General features: G+C 41.4%; 1 protein-coding gene across 1 annotated transcript in view; it reads left to right on the forward strand.

Annotated features, from left to right (window-relative positions):
• The first annotated feature begins 7,853 nt into the window (after positions 1 to 7,853).
• LOC126285668 (DC-STAMP domain-containing protein 2) overlaps positions 7,854 to 23,458 on the forward strand; it is a 287,117-nt gene continuing 271,512 nt past the window's right edge. Inside the window, exon 1 of the mRNA XM_049984879.1 lies at positions 7,854 to 7,930. Coding sequence (XP_049840836.1) covers positions 7,854 to 7,930 — 77 coding nt within the window. The remainder of the gene's footprint in view (positions 7,931 to 23,458) is intronic.

Below are 23,458 nucleotides of genomic sequence, written 5' to 3' on the forward strand. Positions count from 1 at the left end.
TTACTGAAGTTGCTATAAGTGAATGTGGGTTTGAACTATTCATGATGAAATTGTTTCATGCTCGTTGATATGTTTCGTGGCAAAAGCTATACACGACCGAAAAGCCAAAGAAACTGGTACACCTGCCTAATATCATGTAGGGTCCCCACAAGCACACAGAAGTGCTGCAACATGATGTGGCATGGACTTGACTGATGTCTGAAGTGGTGATGGAGGGAACTGACCCATGAATCCTGCAGGGCTGTCCATAAATCAGTAAGAGTACGAGGGAGTGGAGATCTCTTCTGAACAGCCCGTTGTAAGGCATCACAGATGTGCTCAATAATGTTCATGTCTGGGGAGTTTGGTGGCCATCGGAAGTGTTTAAACTCAGAAGAGTGTTCCTGGAGTCACTCTGTAGCAGTTCTGGGGTGTCACATTGTCCTGCTGGAATTGTCAAAGTCCGTTGGAATGCACAATGGACATGAATGGATGCAGGTGATCAGACAGAATGCTTACATATGTGTCATCTGCCGGAGTCATGTCTAGACATATCAGAGGTCCCATGTAACTCCCAACTACACACGCCTCACACCCCTACAGAGCCTCCATCAGCTTGAACAGTACCCTGCTGACATGCAGCGTCCGTGGATTCATGGGTTTGTCTCAATACCTGTACATGTCCATCCACTTGATACAATTTGAAAGGAGACTCGTCCAACCAGACAATTTGTTTCCAGTCATCAACAATCCAATGTCGGTTCTGACGCTCCCAAGCGAGGTGTAAAGCTTTGTGTTGTGCAGTCATCAAAGGTACACGAGTGGGCCTTCGGCTCTGAAAGCACATATTGATGATGATTCATTGAATGGTTTGCATGCTGACACTTATTGATGGTCCAACATTGAAATCTGCAGCAATTTGCAGAAGGGATAGATTAAGTCAATAATTTAATTACTGAAGACTAAGGACTCTCATGGATATAATGGAGCGCCTAGCAGAATATTAAAGTACTGTGCTGCACATATTAGCCCTGTATTTAGCCATATTTGTAATTTTTCCTTTAGGAATGGTCAGTTTCCTAAACGATTAAAGTACTCAGTAGTAAAGCCACTTTATAAAAAGGATAATGAACACAATTTTACACCTATTTCTATGCCATCAGTGTCGCTAAAGTTATTGAAAAAGCTGTGTATATAAGGATTATTGATCATTTTATATCACACAATTTGCAATCAAATGTACAGTTCAGCTTTAGAAGTCATTTAACAACAGAAAATGCTATATTCTATTTTCTTTGTGAGGTACTAGATGGGTTAAACAAAAGGTTTCAAATGCTAGACATATTTTTTGATTTAACTAAGGCGTTTGATTGTGTAGATCACAAAATATTGCTCCAGAAGTTCGACTATTACGGAATACGGGGAGTAGCTCACAATTAGTTCACCTCTTAACTTAAGAAACAGACAGCAAAAGGTCATTATTCACAATGTTGAGAATGGCTGTGATTTGGGGTCTGAGTGGGGTACAGTCAAGTTGCACCGCCTATTGCATAAAAACGTGCCATTTCACCGGTCCGCGTCATGCAATGCAGCTTTCCAGAAATTGAAGACTATGCTGAAACAGGCCCTGTGCCTGGCTACTTATTGACCACCCAACATCTTGTTCTTGCTACGGATGCCTCTCAATACAGGGTCGTTGCAGTCCTTGCACACCGTTTCTCTGACGGTTCTGAACAACCCATTGCTTATTCCTCCAAAACACTCGCAGATGCCCAACAAAAGTATTCTCAAATTGAAAATGAAGCTTTAGCCATTATTTATGCTCTTCATAAGTTTGGTGTTTTTCTCTATGGATCCAAATTTCATCTTGTTACGGATCACAAACCACTTGTTTCCTCGTTTCATCCATCAACGTCACTTCCCAACAAGGCTGCACACCACCTCCAGTGTTGGACTCTTTATTTGTCTCATTTCGATTATGAGATTCATTTCTGGACGATGGCTCAACATGCGAATGCTGATGAACTGTCTCGCCTTCCCATGGGTTCTGATCTGATTATTGACGCCAACTCTAACTTTCCTTCCATTGTCCGTTCCACGTCGCCTACCACCGCGGCAACCACCAATGCTCTAACTCGCATCTTCTCTTTGTAAGGCCTTCCCTCTACTCTTGTTACTGATAATGGTCCACAATTTGCCTCTTCCATTTTTGTGGGTTTTTGTGCCCGTCACGGCATCATGCATGTCGCGGTCCCTCCATTCCATCCACAGTCAAATGGTGAGGCTGAACGACTGGTCCGCACATTTAAGGCTCAGATGAGGGGACTCCTGACTTCTTCTGCTGATGACGCGCTTCTCCTATTTCTGGCTTCTTACTGTTTCACCCCCATGGGCGACGACAGCCCGGCTGAGCTCTTACGTGGCCAACAGCCCTGCACGCTACTTCATCTTCTGCTGCCTTCCACCTCATTGCCGCGGCTGCCTTCGCTTGGCCTGTTCCGGATGCCACTACACTACCTTCGGCTCTACCTGACACTAGGGATACTGGAATCTCTCATTACTCACAACGTAGTCCTCTCACCATCATATCGGTGCCAGCACAGGAACTGACACCACCAGGAGACGTGCCCATGCAGGAACCAGATGACCATCATCTGTCAGAGCAACTCTTCTTCCCTCCTTCTCCTATGGACTCAGACACATCGCCCATGTCTCCTGTTATAACAACCGCACTTGCCGCAGCGGGCTTATTGGTGCACGATGCCCCAGCAGATTCGACCCCCACGTCTCCTGTCACCTCTACCCGTTATCATTGGTGACACTTCCGTCCATACGAGAGGTCTCCTCCTCGAGACTTTTCGGCCAGTCAAACAACACCTATGGATGTTAGCAATCTACAGGCCACCTCCATCAAGACCTGTGCAAAGAATTCAAAGGGGAAAAGTGTTGTGACTCGCCGATCTTACAAAGTGCTGCCGCGCAGTTACGCGTGTCCTCTACATGTGGCGCTGTCTGCCAGCCATTCAGCAGAAGCGCCACCTAAGCGGCCAGCCAGCCAGCAGCCGCTAGACTTGGACTCAGTTATAATTTGACTGTTAAAGTGTACACACATCTTACTCTGTTTACTTGATCTGTGACTTTCATGTATTGTGTCTTCCTTGAAATATATTTGTGCAGCTTAAAGTTATTACAATATTATGTCCAAAAATTAGCTCAGACATATTCCTAATGAAGAAACTGAGAGTACCAAAGCAAAAGCAAAAATTCTTAACACTGTTTTCAGCTGTTCCTCTGCAAAGGAAAACCCAGGAGTATTGTTCCAACTTAATTAACGTACCACTGAAAAGATGAGTGAAGTAGACATTAGTGTCAGTGATGTTGAGAAAGAGCTAAAATTGTTAAAATTGAACAAAGCCCCAGGGTTTGACATTCTGTTCCCAATTTGCAAATGAAGTAGTCCCTCTGTTAACTACAGTTCTATCATAGATCACTTGGAACAGAAAACCATGGCCAGTAGTTGCAAGAAAGCCCAGACCACACCCGTCTACAAGAAGGGTTGCAGAAGAGATACACAAAACTTATTTTCAAATATCTTTGACATCCGTTTGTTGTAGAACCTTGCAAAATATTCTGAGCTCAAACACAATGAGATATCTCAAACAGAATGATCTCCTCCATGCCAAACAGCACAGATTTCGAAAATCTTCTGAAACCTATACCCCGTTTTTCTCTCATGACATACTAAAAGTCGTGGAACTTTGCTGACAAAGTCCTGATGAGAGAACCAGATAAATTGCCTAGGGTTGTGCAAATACTACCAGCATTAAGTCTGATGCTGCCAAAGTGGTGAAGCAGTAGTGAAGCAGAGTATACCCAGCCCTCCCGGCACAGCAATGTTACAGTGATGAAGTCCAGCTCCTTGGTGACACTCAGTGTGGAGAGCCATCTGCATTGTAGCAAATGATGCCCTAGCAAAGTCTTTCTGGGTTACTCTCTGTGATGAAGTTGACTTCTGGAACCAGAGCATCTTCTGGAACCAGAGCATGATCCTAAGTAACTGCCTCACAAAGTGCTACCCCATGTGGATACCCCATGTGTGATTGGCTCCAGTCACTTTTTGCAGAAGAAGGAAATAGTTCGGCTTATGCATGCTGATTGTATCTGTGTGTGCATCTCAGTGTCTTAATTGTTGTTGCCACCCTCTGTTGGTCTGGTGGTGTGGCTTGTTGGTTTGAGTTGCTGTGGCCACAAGTCTGTTGGTGTATGGGCCATGGTATTGCCGCCATGATATGTGTTGTGGGGTAGCTGTTGATGGCTGCTGTTAGTTTTGTTACATGCCTCAGCAATCCCTCCCCCCCCCCCCCCCCCCCCCCCCCCCCCACACACACACACCAAATAATGGCGGAGGAGAGGTGGAGACAGTTGTTGCTTCCACATTTCCATGTCTGCTGTTCCCTGGAGGGGGGGGGGGGGGGGGGGGAGGGTGCCCATGTTGCTGGTTCACTTTCATAATTAAAGGATGGGATGCCTATTGACTGGTGTCATAGGGCTAAATGAAATCCTTGCAAACAGTTGTTAGCCATGCAAAGTCTGTAGGTGTGTAGGCGGACTCTGGGCACCTGGAAAAGAAGACTATGTAAGGTTTCCTGCCAGTGGTATAGTGCAACCCAGTGCGGCTGCACCTATTTGACATGTTTGTGGTATTGGGAACCATCTGGGAGCTCAACTTCGACCATGGCATGTCCCAGATGTCAAATGACTGTGGCTGACAGCTAGCAGATATTCTGTGAATATCATGTTCTACATGAGCCGTGTAATGAAAAATGGTGGATGGGGCACAGCTGTGAATGTGAATCGACTGCCAGGTCCTGTAAGGAAGCCATGGACCATTCTGACTGTTGAAACCCGTGTAGGACTGATAAGGCAGCGTCCAGTGAAAGTTCCTACAATTTCAATAAGACATAATGCAAGATCTCATCAGGGACATGGACAAACAGCATGTCCCCCAAATGAGGGAGGCTTAAGACTGCCAACATTGTTCATCTCCGTAGTGGACATGGCACTCTGGGGTAGACCTTGGAGCTGGGCCATCCATTCCCTTTACAATTCTGAAAGAAGCTTGTGGCAGCTAAAAAATTTTTGCCTGGAAGCTATCACATGAACCTGGGCATTAAAATATTCCATGAGACTAACTTTATGCACATGGTGTAGGGCAGGACATGAGGCTTTGTTTCTGGGTGCAGTTGCTGTATCAGCTAATAAATAGAAGAACCAGCATTTGTAAGCAAGAAAGCATTTCACTGCATATCACCTTCAGTAACATGGACAAGGAAGTGTTGCTCTGTCCAGGCTGCGTAGCAAACCTGGGACTCAACTTTCTGCTTGAACACTGTAAACGGTGGGGACTTTGTCCTGATGGTGCAGGTGGTTGGGTCAGTGTGTTGTAGTTACCCCTCACAGATTGGCACCAAAGTTGTGATCGTTGGCAGTCATTCAAGCAGCAGTTCGTTTGTGTGCTGCATCCATTGTAACTATGTGAGCATGGGATGTGTCAAACCACTGGTTCCTTGACTGTTGCCATAGTGGAACAACTCCAGAAGTGCATATTGGCTATTTGGAACAGTATGCATGAAATGAAAAGAAACATTCTTTAGACCTTATCACCAACTGATATGTCTCATCTCAAAATAAGTATCACACAAAAATACGTGACACAACATTGAAAGGTTTATTGTAACACAGTCAGTAATTTCCAAAGAAATAAGCTTGGGTTCAACTTGAAGTGAGAGATTAACAACAAAAGCACCTTCATAGTTCCACAAAGTTTAAATTTATAAGTTTGATGAAATTAAACTCTGAAGTGTAACATAATGTTTCCCAATTACTTGACCAAAGCTAAATTTTGTAATAGGATTCAAAAGTTAAAGTCCAGACTCTTAGGCAGATGTTAAAGTACAAAACTTGTAACAGAATCAAGACACTTCGAATTCCTTGAGGTTGTACTTCACTAATGAAGTCCCGATGAGAGAACCAGAGAAATTATGTAATGTCATGCAGATAAACCAGCACTAAGTGTGACACTGTCAAAACAGTGAAGAAGTAGTGACGCAGAGTATACCCAGGCACCTTGGCATGGCACCTTTGCATTGGTGAAGTTCAATCCCTTGGTGACATGCGTAGTGGAGAGGTGCTTGCGTTGTTGCAAATGATATCCTGACAAAGTCTTTTGGGGCTACTGGCTGTGCTGGAACTCATTACTGGAGACAGAATATTGGTCCAAATAACTGAGTGATACCCCCATCTGCGATAGGATCCAGTCAATTTCCATGGAAGTAGAAAATAATTTGGTCTGTACATGCAGTTCATAGCTGCATGTGTGCATCTCTGTGTGCAGACTAGGCCGTGAGACATGCGCACCTCCCTCGAATATTTCAACAAAGGCTTAATCAGTCTTATATCAAACAATTAAATATTATATGCGGAGATAGGAAATCATGGGAATAACTGAAATAGCGCATCTCTTCACTGCAATTTGCATTTATTGTAACACTTGATAACAGGCTAAGAAAATGTCACTTGTTACACTTGACAGATAATAGCACTACAACAATAATAAACACCTGATTCAGTTTTCTGCACTTTAGTTAAAGTTCAACAGGCGAACAAAATTTAAGTTCTCTCATAAATATAAATATGCGTGCAGGCGTGTTAAAGAACTGGTTATGAAACAGTCACTCATAACATCAAGGCAGGCACACTCCACTTAAAGGGAAAATAATTAGCAAGTTTAGACATTGACTAGAACATTAAGGTGAATAACAGGAAAGTACACCACCCACAACACCTTACAGTGACATTAACCACCAATAAGTTCCTTTCTTTACAATATGACATTAAGTACAGCTCAATAGTAATAAAAACAAAAACATTTAGTTTCCTGTGTGTGTGCATAAGCACAATTAAAACTGGTGGAAAAACAATAAATTGTAAATTTGTACTCAAACTGAGCCACACTCTGTCTAAACACCCCAAAAATGGCATCTTAATGGCTACCTAGAGTAACAAAAGTAAGAATAGCAGGTTTATAGATTGACTAGAATAAAGGAATAAATAACACATACACAGCTTCTGATGGCTGACAAACTGTGTTGGCTTTTTGAGCAGTGATTAATTTCAGTGAACCACAACATATGCTAATCAGGTTAGTGGCATATTTAAAGCCAAGTGTCAAGCAAGAACCCTGGTCAGAAGGTAATGGAACCAGTACTAATGTACAACTAACTACAGCATTGAAACCAACTGATGACAGGTTGACCATTACTGAATTGGCATACGATGGACAGTCAATTGACTGAACACTCAGCTGAAACCCAAGTATAATGCTGAGGGGCAAAACGCCCAGACCAAAGCATGTTTAGCGCAAACACCTAGTTTGAGAACAAACCAACCATGAAACAACAAGATGATATTGCAGCTTGCAGTGCAAATACCAGGGCCCAAATATAGCCTTAACCCAAGGCAGGACTAAAGCACACTAGTTTCTCTCTCATCTTAAGTTTCCAAAATAATCCCAAATAGCAGGATTCCCTTACACGGCAGTCGTGCCAACACTTTCGTTAATACCCCAGAATCAACTAGCGCAACATAAATCATTGACACATTTAAGATAATATTTTAAAACAACATACTTAAATACCTTTGTTTACCACAAGCCTTAATTAGTTAACAGGCTAGGCTCTGTTATTGATACCACACAAATAAGGTAGCAAGATAAGGTTTACAATTCTACTTTGCCATTTAACACACGTCATGACGAAGACAGAAAGAATGCAGCTAATTAATTGAAAGTCAGTACTTGGATTCAGTATTTGATGATGCACTCAAAATCAACAGACAAAGGTGAGAGTCAAGTTTACATTCGCAAGCAGCACATGCAGTACACGAGCATAAGGTGAACATTAAATAAACTGCTCCTTGTTCAATCATTTACACACCAACGAAACAAATAATCTTCGCCAAATTACTGCAGATGCTGGAAACACCAGTTGCTTCCAAATGATGCAAATAATGGTCAAAATGTCTTACTTTAAGTCCGATGACATCCGTAGGATTGGAGTTTCAATAGACAACCACACCTCATCCCCTCGGATCCACCATCAACAAAACAGCGTGGCCTCCTGTACACTCCCAGACACCCGCAATCAGAGTTCCTCCTCCCGACCGATGCTCTCCCGCAAACACAGCAGGCAGCCGGCCGCAGCAACGCCACAGCGCCCTCTGGCTAGGGTAAGGAAACAGCAGAGCATGAAGGGGGAATTTCAAAAGGAACATGCTACAGACAAGGAGGAAACGTAGAGGACCAACTGTGACATTTCGTCTCAGTTCACCAGTTTGAGTTGCTGCAGTCTCTGTCTGTTGGCATGTGAGTCTTGGTACTGCTGCTTTGATTTATGTTGTGCAGGTAGCTGTTGGTGCCTGCAGTTCATGTCACCACAACGTGGGTGATTGTAGCTGCTCTGGGAAAAACTTGTGACAGTATGTTACTTTACTGGGGAATGCCTGAAGTTCTTGTAGATTAGACAGATGGGGCAAAGCTGTAATGGTGGACATCTTGTTTCATGGAGTGTTCACTCTGCACAGAAATTTCTTGACCCAAATACACAATGGAAGGTTGGAAAAAGTGAGACGTAGTGAAATTACATTTGAAGCCTGTGGCCTGTAGAACAGTAAACGAAGAACAGAAGCTACAAAGGTGGTCCTTCACATTATAATCTGTTATGATGATCAGTAGTAGTTAATACAATTATGGGCAACCATCGTACCCTGTTCTTAAACACTAAGGCTGAAAGGTCTATTAACCACAAGCAACTGTTTTGATGCTTTGTCCAATGGACTCAGAAGGTAGGCTTCAGATAGGTTGATTTTCAAAAAGACCGGGTGGCTTCTTTACAATCACTAAGCCAATCCTCTTGAGGGAATCAATATAACCACTCCTAATGACTATAAACATTCCAGCTCTGACTTGACCTGATAGCATAAGGTTACAGGCAGTGACTGCACCCGAAAAAGGCAAGGGTGGGCATAGGGTTTGAGGGTGATGTGTGCCTTGAAATTGTTTGCACCTCCTAAATGTGAAGCAGACAGATCCAAAAACTCAGAATTCAAGGAATCCAATTCCTGTGAAGGCACTGCATCTGCAATAGAAATATCAAAAGTAGCAAAGACATTGAACCTAAATTAATTTTCAGTACATGCGTGTTAACCAACAAGTACATAATGGAATGGACAACAGACTTGTACATTGTGTCTCTTGTGAATAGCTGAGCATGAGAAACTACTGTTTGTTATAGCTTACCGAGCAGTGTTTGATGCCTGCCAGTGGTGGGGACCCTAACCTTGTGTGCATCTACAGCTGAGTAAGAACAAGGCAGCCCCCACATTGACTTGTAGGATTAATGGCTTATCCATTATGCACACTTCAGTGGACCATTTGTTCTGGCATGCAGACAGTGGTACACAAAGTGACGAAACAGTATGAATATCAATGTACATTGATTCCAGAACAATGGAGGGGGCAGCAGGTGATAGGTAGAGATGAACATGTTGCTGCTTTTTGGCCTCTTATATTTTACATTTATGGAAAGAAGCCCGTAACTTGGAGCAGGCCACCCATCCACGATGTACAAAACAAAAGGGGCATGAAGGAAGTTGTGTTTGCTGTTCCAGCTCGACATGTTTGTCCACATCGGTTGGCTTGTTTGTATTGCACCTACCTACCTCCTCTCATCCCATGCACCGAGGCTGAACAATTTCAACGACGGCAACACCTCTCCAAGTCTCTAATTGGCAGCTGGTCATGTAGGAGACCTCCAGTGACTGTGCAACATTCAAAACCTCTTGTAACATAGGGTTTTCAAACTGGTCACATTGACACACCTCTTTATCTGGCTTTGAACAAATGATTGTGCCTCTGACCACAGTTTCTTCATAAGACTCCTGACTCTAAGCCTTGATCAACCAACACTTACAACTGATGCCATGAAGTTAGGCCACCCAAGCTTGATATGATTGCTGTGGCTATTTGCAGCATTGGTAGAATTACACACATCCATCGACGATATGTGTATGCATGTGATGACAGGAGAACAGCACATGGAACTTATCATTAAAAGAAAGTGATACTGCATATTGCAGAGGTGTTACATGGCACAGTAAGTGATTCATGTGAGGGAATATCCACAATAAGAGAAGGGCCTTACAGACGTCTGTGTCGATCATCTGGAATGCCATGAAATGTTGGCCAAGCTGCTTCTTGTGAGCATCCCAGTCTTCCATGGATTCATCATAGGGGAGGAATGGCTGTGGGTGAACAACCAATGGATGATTCTGGGTCATTGTGGCCAACAAGGCTGTATGTACCTGCTGTTTTTGCAGAAATGACTGGAGTAAAGCCTCCGTGGAAGAGCCGAATGGCAGAAAAACTGCAGAACCTGAAACACGAAATTTCAACTCATGACATTGGCACTTGTGTTCCAACTAGGAACACAAGGAAATACACAGCCATATTAAAGATAACAGTTTATTTCATCTACATCTACATGGATACTCTGCAGATAACATTCAAGTGACTGGCAGAGGGTTTATCGAATTACTCACAATTTATTCCAATCTCGTATAGCGCACAGAAAGAATGAACATACATATCTTTCCATACGATCTCTGATTTCCCCTTATTTTATCATGGTGATTGTTCCTCCCTATGTAGGTCCTGGGTGTATACGACTCGGGACAATCGTGAGAGCCAGCCGGAGTGGCCGTGCGGTTCTAGGCGCCACAGCCTGGAACCGAGCGACTGCTACAGTCGCAGGTTCGAATCCTGCCTCAGGCGTGGATGTGTGTGATGTCCTTAGGTTAGTTAGGTTTAATTAGTTCTAAGTTCTATGCGACTGATGACCTCAGAAGTTAAATCGCATAGTGCTCAGAGCCATTTGAGCCATTTTTGAAGCAATAGTGCTCAGAGCCATTTGAACCATTTGAACAACTGTGAGATACAGGGAAAACCCAGGAATTTTTTCATCTTGGAGAAACCCGGGAATTTTTTCATCTGGAAAAAAACTGGGAATTTTTTAGAATTACAGGAATTTGTCATTGTTTTCAGTTAAATTTTTGTAATTTTAACTGGTAAGAACTGATCCTCTAACAAAGGATATTACTGTATCCCACTACTGCAAAATAATACCGTAGCAATAAATCATGAACGAGATAAAAAACGAAAATAAAGCTTAAATTGCAAAGGAAATGCGCCGTACATAGCAAAAAAAAAAAAAAAAAAAAAAAAAAAATATATATATATATACAGTGCTCATACAAGCATATGTCAACAGCAAAATGTGTCAAAGGCTTTAGGGGGACTATGCAATACTTAGTAACAGCAAATTGCCTTTGATGAGCATGACGTCACAACTGTTTACATTAGATTTGTTTTAGCAGTTACGAGTGGGATCATGCGCATGCGCAGTTGAGTAGTGCCATAGTCTAACATAACAGTTGCGACACTGGCTGCTGTAAAAGTTGTTACCGATTGACAAGATGGAGTGACACTAGCACTCAGAATGGCAAGTAAGGTGAACGTCAGACGCGTCGTAAGCATAATGTTTGTTTTGCATCAATTTCCTACTTGGTTTACGAAATATTTTAATTTTTTTCTTGCTTCCAAGGGTTTTTGTAGTATCAGAAGGTATGTATGTTTTTAAAAATGATTCTAAAATGAGCTCAGTTATGGACAAAAACCGTGAATCGAGTGGCAAGCTACAACACATTCGTGAAGAAACACTTGTGACGTTGTAGAGAACTGAAGCTTACCACGTTGTTATCAAAAGAATATAAACAAACAGAATCACACGTAAGAAGCACAGACATTCTACCTCTACCTGCAAAAGCGATCGACAGCTCATTTATCGTTCTGTAGGCCTACCGTGTTTGTCATTGTCGTCGCCTGTTGCCACAAGTACGACTTTCATTTTTTATATTATTAAATGTGGGACAAGCAACTGCCAAATAGTGTGAGAAATATGTTGAAAACATTATAATGAGCTGATTACATTACATTTCACACAAAACCAAATATTTGAATAATTTTCAAGCAAATCTGTCAGTGAACAAGGTTCTAACAAAATAATGTCATCACAGAAGGAACCAAGGAAAATTAAGTGACTAACAACAGAAGTGAATGAAATATATAGCAAACATTAGTCTTTTGTTAGACTCGAATAACTGCACTTAATCTAACCACTTCATCTCGTACTGATATATCGAGAGTTGAACTGGCTGCTTCTGTGTCATAGGACTGTTTTACAGCTTTAGATGGATTGTCGAATCTTTGTGGCAGTTTCCTCTTCATTGTCAGTTGAGGTTGCTTGTTTGGGATGTCAAACAGTGTGGGTACTCCATTCCACACGAGTTTATTATTGTCTGTGTTCATGAACTGGTTTTGCTTGAAATGTAGCGCCTTTTTCATAAGGTCTTCTGATCTGCTATTAACTAGCCATTTTCTGCTCCTAAAACGAAACATTCATTAATACACATGTACCAGGTGATCAAAAAGTCAGTATAAATTTAAAAATTAATCATCATTCATTCATTCATTCATTCAAGCGATCAGGCCCAGAGGACCGCACGCCACCACAGTTAGAGCTCTCCATCTGTCTCTGTCTTCTGCTATCTGTCTCCAGTTTTCCGTGACTCCCAGCTGCAACAGGTCTTCTCTCACTCCATCGATCCACTTCTTTTTAGGTCTTCCCACTGGTCTGCTGCCTGACGGGATCCAGTCCATTGTGATTTTGGGCCATCTTGTTGCCTCCATTCTAACAACATGTCCAACCCATTGCAGTCTTTTGCTTCTCATCACTCCCAAGATGTTAGGCTCCTTGTACAGCTCTTCTAATTCAGTGCTATGGCGTCTTCTCCATTCTCCAGTAGTCTGATCTCTGACTGGTCCAAATATTTTCCTGAGGACTTTCCTTTCAAATGTTAGCAGTCGCTTAAGGTCTTGTTTTCGAGTGCTCCAGGTTTGAGAACCATAAAGTACTACTGGCATTATTAATGTCTTATACAACCGTAGCTTTAGTTGTTGAGAGACACTTCTACATTTTAATGTAGGGTGTAGAGAGTGATAGTATCTGTTTCCTGCCTGCAGTCGTGCTTTTATCTCCGCTTCAGTTGATGTTACTTCTGTAAAAAAATGATCCAAGGTATTTGAACTTTTTTACATGTTTATACCTGGTGTTGTTCACAATTAAATCTTGAGAGTTCTGGATCTTTCTTCCTATGGTCATATACTCTGTCTTTTCAGAGCTAATTTGTAGACAGATCCCAGCTGCCAATAACACCAAGGTCTGGATAATTCTCTTCAGATCTTCTTGTGTGCTTGCTAATAGTGCAATGTCTTCTGCATAGGCCAGATATGTAATGTGTTCATTACCAATTTGAATGCCCTTGATGTTTTCTTTGTTGAAATCCTGCATTACCTTCTCAAGTGCCAGGTTGAAGAGGACAGGTGATAGCCCATCCCCTTGGCGTAATCCTGTTACAACTTGGAAGCTTTCTGTCATTTGATTGCCTACCTTAACCTTAAGTTTTGTGTCATTTAGGCATACTTCTACCAGTTAGACCAACTTCTTTGGTATACCAAACTCTGTTATAGTTCTAATCAGGCTAGGTCTATGTGTACTGTCGCAAGCCTTCTTGAAGTCTACAAACAGGAGATGTATCTCTCGTCCGTATTCGTACATTTTTTCACAGACCTGTTTTAGGACAAAAATCTGGTCCATGGTTGATCGCCCTGCCTGCAAACCTCCTTCGTGTTCTCCAATTATGTCTGTTGCTAGAGGTTTTATTCGTTCTAATAGGCAATTGGAGAAGATCTTATAACAAGTGTTGAGTAGGGCTATGCCCCTGTAGTTGTCACATACGGATTTGTCTTTCTTTTTCTATATGGGGCATATCACAGCTACCTTCCATTCCTCTGGTATTTCATGTTTTACCCAAATTTGCTTGATTAACTTGTGGATTTTTAAACAGAGGATTTCGTCTCCAGCCTTGAGAATTTCAGCAGGAATACCGTCCTCGCCTGGACTTTTACCATTCTTAAGGTTTTTAATCTGGTTCCTTATCTCTTCAATGGTGGGTGGAGGATATTCTGGGTCTACTGTTACTGGTTCATCAGACTCAAGTAGTTCAGTTGGTTCATCAGAGTTTAGTAATTCTCTGAAGTATTCCATCCATCTTCTTCCAGTTTTTTGATCTTCTGTTAACATTCTTCCATTGGCATCTTTTATGAATCTGTGTTGATTGTATGTCCCCCCTCTAAAACTTTTCACTTTTCTATAACATTCTTTATACCTATTTCCATGAAAGTCTTGTTCAGCTTCCTCCATGATAGTTTTTACATATTTTCTCTTTGCTTTCCTCAATGTGGCTTGTGTCTGCCGTCGTGTTTCTTCAAACTTCGATTTTTCTTCTTCTTGCATATTGGTCTGTATCCACAGTAGTTTGGCCCGTTGTCTCTCCCTGATAGCTCCCTCACACTCCCCATTGAGCCACACTCTTTTTCTCCTGGTTTGCTTTGGGATTACTTCTTGGTCTGTTTCTTTAATGGTCTCTGCAATCGCCTTCCAGTTCTGATCTACCACAGTATCTCCTTCCTCTTCATTCAATGCCTCAAAACGGTTTGTTAGTGCTATCTTGAAAGTTCTTCTTATATTATCTTCAGTCAGACTCTCATGGTCATATTGAGTGACTCTTTGCATTCTTTTGTGCTTCCTGGCTCTCCATATTGTTTTCATTCTTCCTCTGACAAGGAAGTGGTCTGATCCACATTCTGCACCTCTTGCCGTTTTAACATTTTGTATCCACTTCTTTATTCTCTTCTCTGCAATTAGGTGGTCAATTTGGTTCACTGTTTTCCCATCTGGAGACACCCAGGTTCCTTTATATATTCTCTTCCTGTTGAAATCAGTAATACTTATAAACAAGCCTTTTGCAGTCGCAAAGCTAACCAGTCTAGTGTCGTTATCACTGCTCACATCATGTAAACTATGCTTTCCGATGGTCCCGATGAAGGCTGCTTCTTTCCCTATTTTCACATTAAAATCTCCAAGGATAATTTTGTAATGTTCACTTGGTACATTGTCTAAAACCGTTTCTAATTCTTCATAGAAAATATCTTTTTTGATGTCATCGCTTTCTTCGGTTGGGGCATGACAATTTATATATGTCAGTTTGTGTTTTCCCGTGTCTATGGTTAGGAGTGAGATTCTGGGGTTGATTGATTTAAAATAAACCACGGAATAATGTAGATAGAGAGATAAAAATTGACACACATGCTTGGAATGACATGGGGTTTTATTAGAGAGAGAGAAAAAAAAGTTCACAAAATGTCCGACAGATGGCGCTGGACAGCAAGACGTCAGTGACTGTGCATGACAATTGTATATAAAAGGAACTGTAATGAGAGAGAGAATCAGATGCGCCAGCAGTCACAGCATGTTGACGTTACTTGAAAAGGCGCTTTTAGTGAAGCTGTATTATCAGAATGGGGAATGTGCTAGTTCAGCATTATGATCCTATCACTATAGGGAACGGGTAAAGGTCCATTGACAAATGCGGCTGTGGCGAGAATGATTTCGAAGTTTGAGGCCTCAGGTTGTTTAGACGATAGACCCCGTAGTAGCCAACCTAGCATAAGGCATAATGCTGCTGAGACAGTTCAGGAAGAAATGGAGGCTGTAGCGGGTTCATCTATGTATGAGGAAGTCAGCGCTCATGCAGTCGCACTGGCATTCCATACACTACTGTTTGGTTGGCACTTAGGCGTACCCTCAGATGCTATCCGTACAAAATCCATCGGCATCATGAACTGTTACCTGGCGATTTAGTGAAACGGAGGGTATTTGCTGTGCGGGCGTTTCAAAAGATGGCGGAAGATGACGATTGGTTTAGTAACGTGTTGTGGACCAAAAAAGCTCGTTTCATGCTCCGAGGGTCTGTCAACGCCCACAACTGCAGAATTTGAGCTACCAAAAATCCTTGTCCTGGAAACTCCATTGCATGATGAGAAAGTCATGGTATGGGTTGGATTTACCACATCTACCGTTATCTGGCCTTTTTTCTTCAAGGAAATGCGTGATTCTGGTTTTGTAACTGCTACCGAGACAGGTGAGAGGTACACCGATATCTTACAGAATCGCATCATCCCCAGCCTGGCTGATAAACACCACTGGAACGTACGATGTTTATGAAGGATGGCGCTCCACCCCATATTGCTAGATGCATGAAAGATCTCTTGCATGCAGTGTTTTGTGATGATCGTGTGCTCAGCCGCCACTTTCGTCATGCGTGGCCTCCCAGGTCCCCAGATCTCAGTTCGTGTGATTATTGGCTTTGGGGTTACCTGAAGTCGCAAGTTTATCATGATCGACCGACATCTCTAGGGATGCTGAAAGACAACATCCGATGCCAATGCCTCACCATAACTCCAGATTTACAGCGCTGTTTACAATATTGTTTCTTGACTGCAGCTATTGTTGAGGAATGATGGTGGACATATTGAGCATTTCCTGTAAAGAACCTCATCTTTGCTTTGTTATGCTAATTATTGTTATTCTAATCAGTTGAAGCGCCATCTGTCAGACATTTTTTGAACTTTTGCCTTTTTTTGGTTCTAACAAACCCCATGTCATTCCAAGCATGTGTGTCAATTTGTACTTCTCTATCTACATTATTCCGTGATGTATTCAGTTTTCAAATTTATACTGACTTTTTGATCATCCAGTAGTTTGCAAGTGAATCCTGATGATACAGTTTAGTAACATGATGGTATATACCTCTCAGCATCCTTAGGGAACCTAAAAAAAAGACAGCTGTGATGTCTTCTTCCTGTTGTTGCTGCAATTTATTGTGCTACAAACACTCCCGCTTGTAAAAACCATTGTAGAAATCAAAATAAACAACCACTATTCGCTTTCACGATTGCGCCGAACTCACAGTTTAAACTACTGGCCGCTTGAGGCGTTGGTGGTGCGGTAGGCAACAAAACTGAGGTGAAGTGTCAGGACTGTTATTTTAGACTGTGGTAGTACCTTCTCCCGCTGTTGGCTTGCAGACATGTGGCTGTTGGCTGTGTAAGCAGTCGCATCAAGCAGCTAGAAGCTACCGGGAAAAATTTTACTGGAGTGCCCAAGCTGCCAGATTCATGCAAGCGCAGCAGGCCCTGATCCAGGTGAGGGGGGGGGGGGGCGGGGGAAGGGGGGCAATCCATGTTCTAGAGGGATAAAACCTTGTTTTACAAAGCACCTAGCATCCAACGCACGTTAGTCTATCGATTATTCATATGACTTTGAAACGCTTTCCTGTCAGTTTTTGAACATTTTTGAACACATTCTAAGTTTATTTCTGAATGAAGTTGATTTGTGAATGCGTGCATACTGTACATGATGTCTCTGTCAGGAGAATCCTCGTCGCATGTAGAAACAAACTTTCCTACAGATAAAAGGGGCTGCACGAGCTGAGTGGAGTACAGCCGAACGGACGAATGCCAACCGCTGTCTGATTGTGTGGTTGCTTGGAATTGCGAATGATGAGCTTTGTTATAATTACTAGCGAAATCCATAGATTCAGACTACCAGAGTGGAAATAAATGAATAACAGGCAAGAAAGATTACGTATTACCTTCTTGGTGTATTCAAGAAAATGAAAAGTTTGGCAGAATATTTTTGGCCAGATCACTATACTAGTAAGGGCCGGTTGTACAGTCCCCATCTAGCAGCTGCTTTTTAAGTTCTATTCTGGAAGTAGTGCGGAAAATGCGTTTTACGAACATGTAACAACGCCTAACCGGAGAATAATCGCGGGATAACTAAACCGATGATTGTGGCAGAGTTAGTGAAAATAACCGGCGAATAAGCTTTGACGCTGGCAGGAATAGTTACAGAATTAGTGATCACAAGACTGTTTAGTAGAACGAGGAAGGGAAGAAACGGAGACATCACACAAATTATGGAACAATATGACGATTCCAAGTTTAATTAAAAATTTCGTACTACTACTTTTCGATCTCATGCTTGAGAAACTGGAGCGTATGAATGAAGTGTGAAACTGTTTCCTAATGTAAAGCTTTTTACTTGTAGTAGGCCTAATAGGCATTTGATATTGGTACTTTGTGAATTGTATTCTGTCATTATAAAAATGATCATTTGTTCCTAAACAGTCTCGTTTATTTGATGTGTGTTACAATTGTTGCAGTGTTAGAAAGGCCTATTTTGTTTTATCTAGCAGACAGTGACAAAATAGACGTAATCAGATCGAGAAACCACACCAGTCTTGGGTCCTATTTGTATTAACAGCTTTATCAGTATTAGACAACGGCATTTCGATTTCTCATGTAGTGAAACGTTTGACGAACTTTGATGAGGTAATAGATTCTTTCATAGAAAGGAAGCCACCCCATGTAAAGCTGTAGCAAAATTAAAGGGAAAAAAATTCTAGGAGCTAAAAGGATTGAATAAATGTGTGTTGTCTTGTTTGTCTCATGTCATTACTGGTTTTGTGTATCCTATATTTAGCAGCAAGTTGTTAGCTGATAAGGAATAAAGAGTGCAAATTTTCAGAGAAGATTTTTTTTAATAGAGGGGCAGAATGTCAAACTGGCTGACTGTAAGCAGGAGAAGCATCACAGGACATCTTAATTTCCACTGTCCTGAATGTAGTTTGATGGTATCCAAGAATGCTGTGTGAAGAGGTGTGGCACTGCACTTTGGCACACTTAAGACCAAATAACATGTCTTACATTTCCTCGAACACATACATTTTATGCATAAGACTCCTCAGAAAGATGTACGCTACAAAATAAACACATTTTTGAAAATTCGATTTTTTAACATTTTTGACGTCATATCTCAAACGCTTGATAGTGCGGTGTGGGGGGTAGATCAGGGGCTGATGCGTAGAGCAGTCTTGAGTTGTAGTGGGGAAGTGGGTAGTCTCTACCTGAGCCGTATTTACATTTAGTGATTTTGCTGTTTCCTCTTCGTTTACAGCTCTCACATCATATGAAATCACATCATATGAAAACAAAGCAGATTACTGTGGCCGGGAACTATCAAGTGAATAATACATTCACATAATTACAGAACACTAAAATGTGTTATTAGTTTCAGATTTTATTTTATTTCCACCTTTCTGACAGTCAAGCATTAATTGCCTTGCAGAACAATGAAGTTATTTTTGTTGGTTTGCTAAAGAAAATTTCTTTTATTAATCTTTTCCACTGAGGCAGACAATATATTTGAAACAATGTGTTTAATTCCACACACTCTGTTCGCTGCATTTCAAGTGCACGTTTTCAACTTCTAGCCCATATGGCATTATGCTATAATAAACAACCAAACATGAGGTAACACATTATTGGTACTCCAAGAAAATTTACATTCCGAAAACCACACTGAAAAGCTTAATATCAGGTCGTGGCCTACTTCACTGGGAATCTGGATGTATGAATGTGCACTTTAAATATGCACTTTAAATGTGCACATTTTAGTATGATTCATGGAATTCCAGTGCTCTTGGAGTGTCCTTTGATGACTTGTTTCTTTTATTACATAATGTAAGATCTTTTAGTCTTTTACATGTACGAATATATGGGCTCCCTAGGATATCGAAGCTGCGCAAGCGCAGTGACACCTGTCATCTGGCGCTCTCTGGCAAATGCAGAAACGAACCTACAGTATTTCTAACAGGTCGCGGGAAAAATATTCCGAATGGTGGTTAGAAAAGCGGTACTATCAAAGTAAATTTCCTTTTACGCAAGTTGAACTATGTACGAGAATCTACAATGAATTTCTTAAATCACAGGCCGTTTGATTCTCATTTAAAAATCAACTCTTTGACAACGAACCATTTAGATGAATTTCGAGTCCAGAAGATCAGACATTTATGTCGTTATTAAAAATTTTGCTGGCACGTTTTTATGATATATCGTAAATTGTAATACACGCATAAAAGACCAACATTATATGTGAAAGCTTAGTTTCTTTTGTAGTGTATTAATCTTATAGACCAATATTATATGTGAAACCTTTGCTTTTCGTGTAGCAACACTATTTATATTAATTTAAACGATTAACTTTTTCTGTTTGTGTGTTCGTGCTACTTAACAGTGCTGTTGCTATTAGCATGATGTCAATGTAATGGATAGTATCATGACATATCTTCAGAGGGGCCACCGGAGGCCTTGTGAGCATAGGAAACTGGCTTAATGGACTGTGAACTGGTCTTCCGCTGCATGGATTAGCTTGACGTTGCAGTTGTCAGTGTGGCATCGATGCCTCACGATTGTCAGCCCAGTCACAACATCCTCTAAGCAGGCATTGGTGACGTCTGGTAGAAGGTGGTAGTGTGCCAGGGGATCTGTTCCAATTTACAGTTCCGTCACATCGGCAATGATGAAATTCCACTTTATTGCGTGACACAGTCCCAGATCAAGTTTCGCATGTTGTGTGCCGTAAGTTTGAATGATGGATTTGTTGGCTGCCATCAACTTGAATGTAGTGGACAGGCAAACTTATGCATCTTGTTGCACAGCAGGATACTTAAGTCAAAGCCTGTATCAATTAAAAACTTCCTTCCTGACTAGCAGTCCATCACAAATAGGTGGGTGGAAACACAAGTAGAGGCATGAACAACTGCTTGACGCTTGAGGTTCACTTACTTGTGTGGCAGGTTGCACTTGTGAGCTTGGCCGCCAAACTGCTGATGGTACCAGCATATGCATTGTCGCAACAAGAACTGTGGGGTGCTGAACTGCTCCATGAGCACCATTGGTGTCTACTTTTAGTGACAAGTTCAGGGAGAAGTTCATTCAGTTGTTTACCCAAGACGTCAGTGTTGTTTAACAAGCTGTTGTTCAACACTGTCACCTTTCTTTACAATCTGTCACAATCAGGGTTTGAACCACAGTTGCACATAACTGGAAGAGGGCACAATGGGATCCGAATGTCATCAGCCAGGGCTGCCATATCGTCTAAAGGCATTTCAATTTGAGATGCGATTATCACTTTAACTTGTACCGGTAGCCTGCTGCTCGATAATGTGCATAACAACATGTCCGGCACCATGTGTGCGTCGACCTTGTTCCGTAAATGGCATAGGTACTGCGGTGGTTTCTTGACACCTATGGCTTCCTATGGTAGATCGTGTCATACTCTCTCCTTTTGAGAGGCACACACTCAGCATAAGAGTTCTGACTTTAACTTCAAGTATGCATCTGTTGTTGACTGGGTTGTTATAATGCCCTGCACATTCACCGTGAATCAATGATCAAGTTGTCTGACCACAAGTGTGAATTTTGACGAGTGCATTGTTATTCCTGAACATAAGAAACTTGGTTCAACTTTCACAAACCAGAGTGCAGGATTGGTAGGCCAAAATGGCAGAAGTCACACAGCCAGTCTTGACGTGATGTGCATGTCGTTATCTGTCATTTTAAAGATGTGAGACAATATCTTCTGTCAAAAACTGTATTCCTTGACCATGTATTATGTTGGGTCACCAGTGAAGCCGTGTCTTGTAGAGCTACATGACTGCTACTTGCTTGTGTGTATTACGTGGGGTCTACAGTTAGGTTAACTTGTAATCTGCAACTATCTTCTCATTATGATTGCTGTACTCTCTCCAAATTACCATAGAAATAAAAGAGAGTAACATTTATTGAGTCTCAACTATGATGAACATCTTGACTCTGTAAGTTAAATAACAATACAAGAATAATTTTCAACAATAGTGTATAGCATGTTCAATGAACACTGCTCTTGCATCAAGGAATAAGTGCTTGAGGCAGTGCTCCGAGTGGCCAGTGTGTGAACTTCCTTGACGTTACTGGTGATCAGCTGTCTGTTGAGTGCCCAATATCTACTTGTTGCCACACACTATTTTTAATCATTACTCAGATGATTTTGAGTCATCATCATTCAGTTTCTCATCACTCTCTTTGTAGGTTGCATTAGAAACAGAGCATTTTTAAAATTTGCAATGGACAGTTTTATTTGGAATACATTTCCAAGATTGGTCAATTCACTCACACACTTGAGACAAATTAGCTTGCTTAACATGTCCTGCAGGTGTTAATTGTCTATTTTCTTTCATTAGCCATTGTGTGTGTATATTTTTCAGTTTGTCCTTAAATGGTTTGTTTAAACAAACATCTAATGGCTGCAGAATGTGCTGCTGTTCACCATCAGGGGACTGTATCTTGAAATCTTTGTTGCCATTTGCTTCTACTCTGTAATTTGTTGACATATAAAAATACACCAGAGGTGGCTTACATTACCTAACTGACCAATAAGATAATTATTTTCGGTGTGTCATCTGTTTATGAAATGCTGAAATTAGACAAGTTTTTCCTCATAGTTTTCTGGCAGCTTCTGTTCAATTGAAGTGCACATATGAAGTGAAAATTGCCAATGTTTCATGAAATGTCCAACTCAGCTGTGGCTTCCTTTGAAATTTGTGATTTTCTATTGTTGAGCAACATCATGTGCTTTAACTTGGATAATTTCTGCATTCAAGGATGAGCACTTTTCTCACTGTTTCCTAACACAATCATTCAACACAACTGTAGTACACAGAGACCAAGATTTGGCCCAAAAAATGTTTTTCTGATGCCAGAACAAGCTAAACTTGTTCCTTTTGCTGTCAGCATTGTCTCACGTGACTATTGTTGACCCCATATTGCTGACTTGCAGCACAGTTTGATGTTTTCAGGTCAAGAGAAATCACTTTTCTTTTCACCTTTGCAGTGTAGTGAACTCACTTCATCATGGTAGACTAAAACCTGGCGCTTTACAAAAGTGTTAAAGTAGACTGAAACAAAGAGTGAAATCCAAATATACCGTCTGCAAATGTTGTTGCGAGCACTGCTTTCATGTACCCAAGATCAGTGAAAGAAACTCAAATGAAGTTAGGATGGTGGGGGTACTTCAGCGGAAAAGTATCACCCATTGCATCCAGTACGGATAACATGTGATTCACATTGATCATATCCTATGGTAGAAATCTCTCACGGAAGTAACAAGGTTTCGTAAAAGCTTATTTATAAGTACACTCATGTTCAAATATGGAGCTTAATTGTACTCATGAATATGAAATTAAATTGTTATGTCATGTATACTGACAGCATTGAGAAATGGTTTGATGTACATCGACTTGTGCCAACAGCTTCTGAATGGAGTTGAAGCAGTCACATACATTCAGATGGTGTGTGTGTGTGTGTGTGTGTGTGTGTGTGTGTGTGTGTGTGTGTAAAGAGATTTACTTTTGTTGCTGTGAGTATTTGAAAAAACTCTAACACTAACAAAATTACTTCTGTGGCAAAATAACTGTTCAAGGCGGCTTCTGGTGGCATTTTTTTTGGAATTGCCTTAGGCTT

This window comes from Schistocerca gregaria, chromosome 1 (assembly GCF_023897955.1).
Source record: "Schistocerca gregaria isolate iqSchGreg1 chromosome 1, iqSchGreg1.2, whole genome shotgun sequence".
Taxonomy (NCBI): Eukaryota; Metazoa; Arthropoda; class Insecta; order Orthoptera; family Acrididae; genus Schistocerca; species Schistocerca gregaria.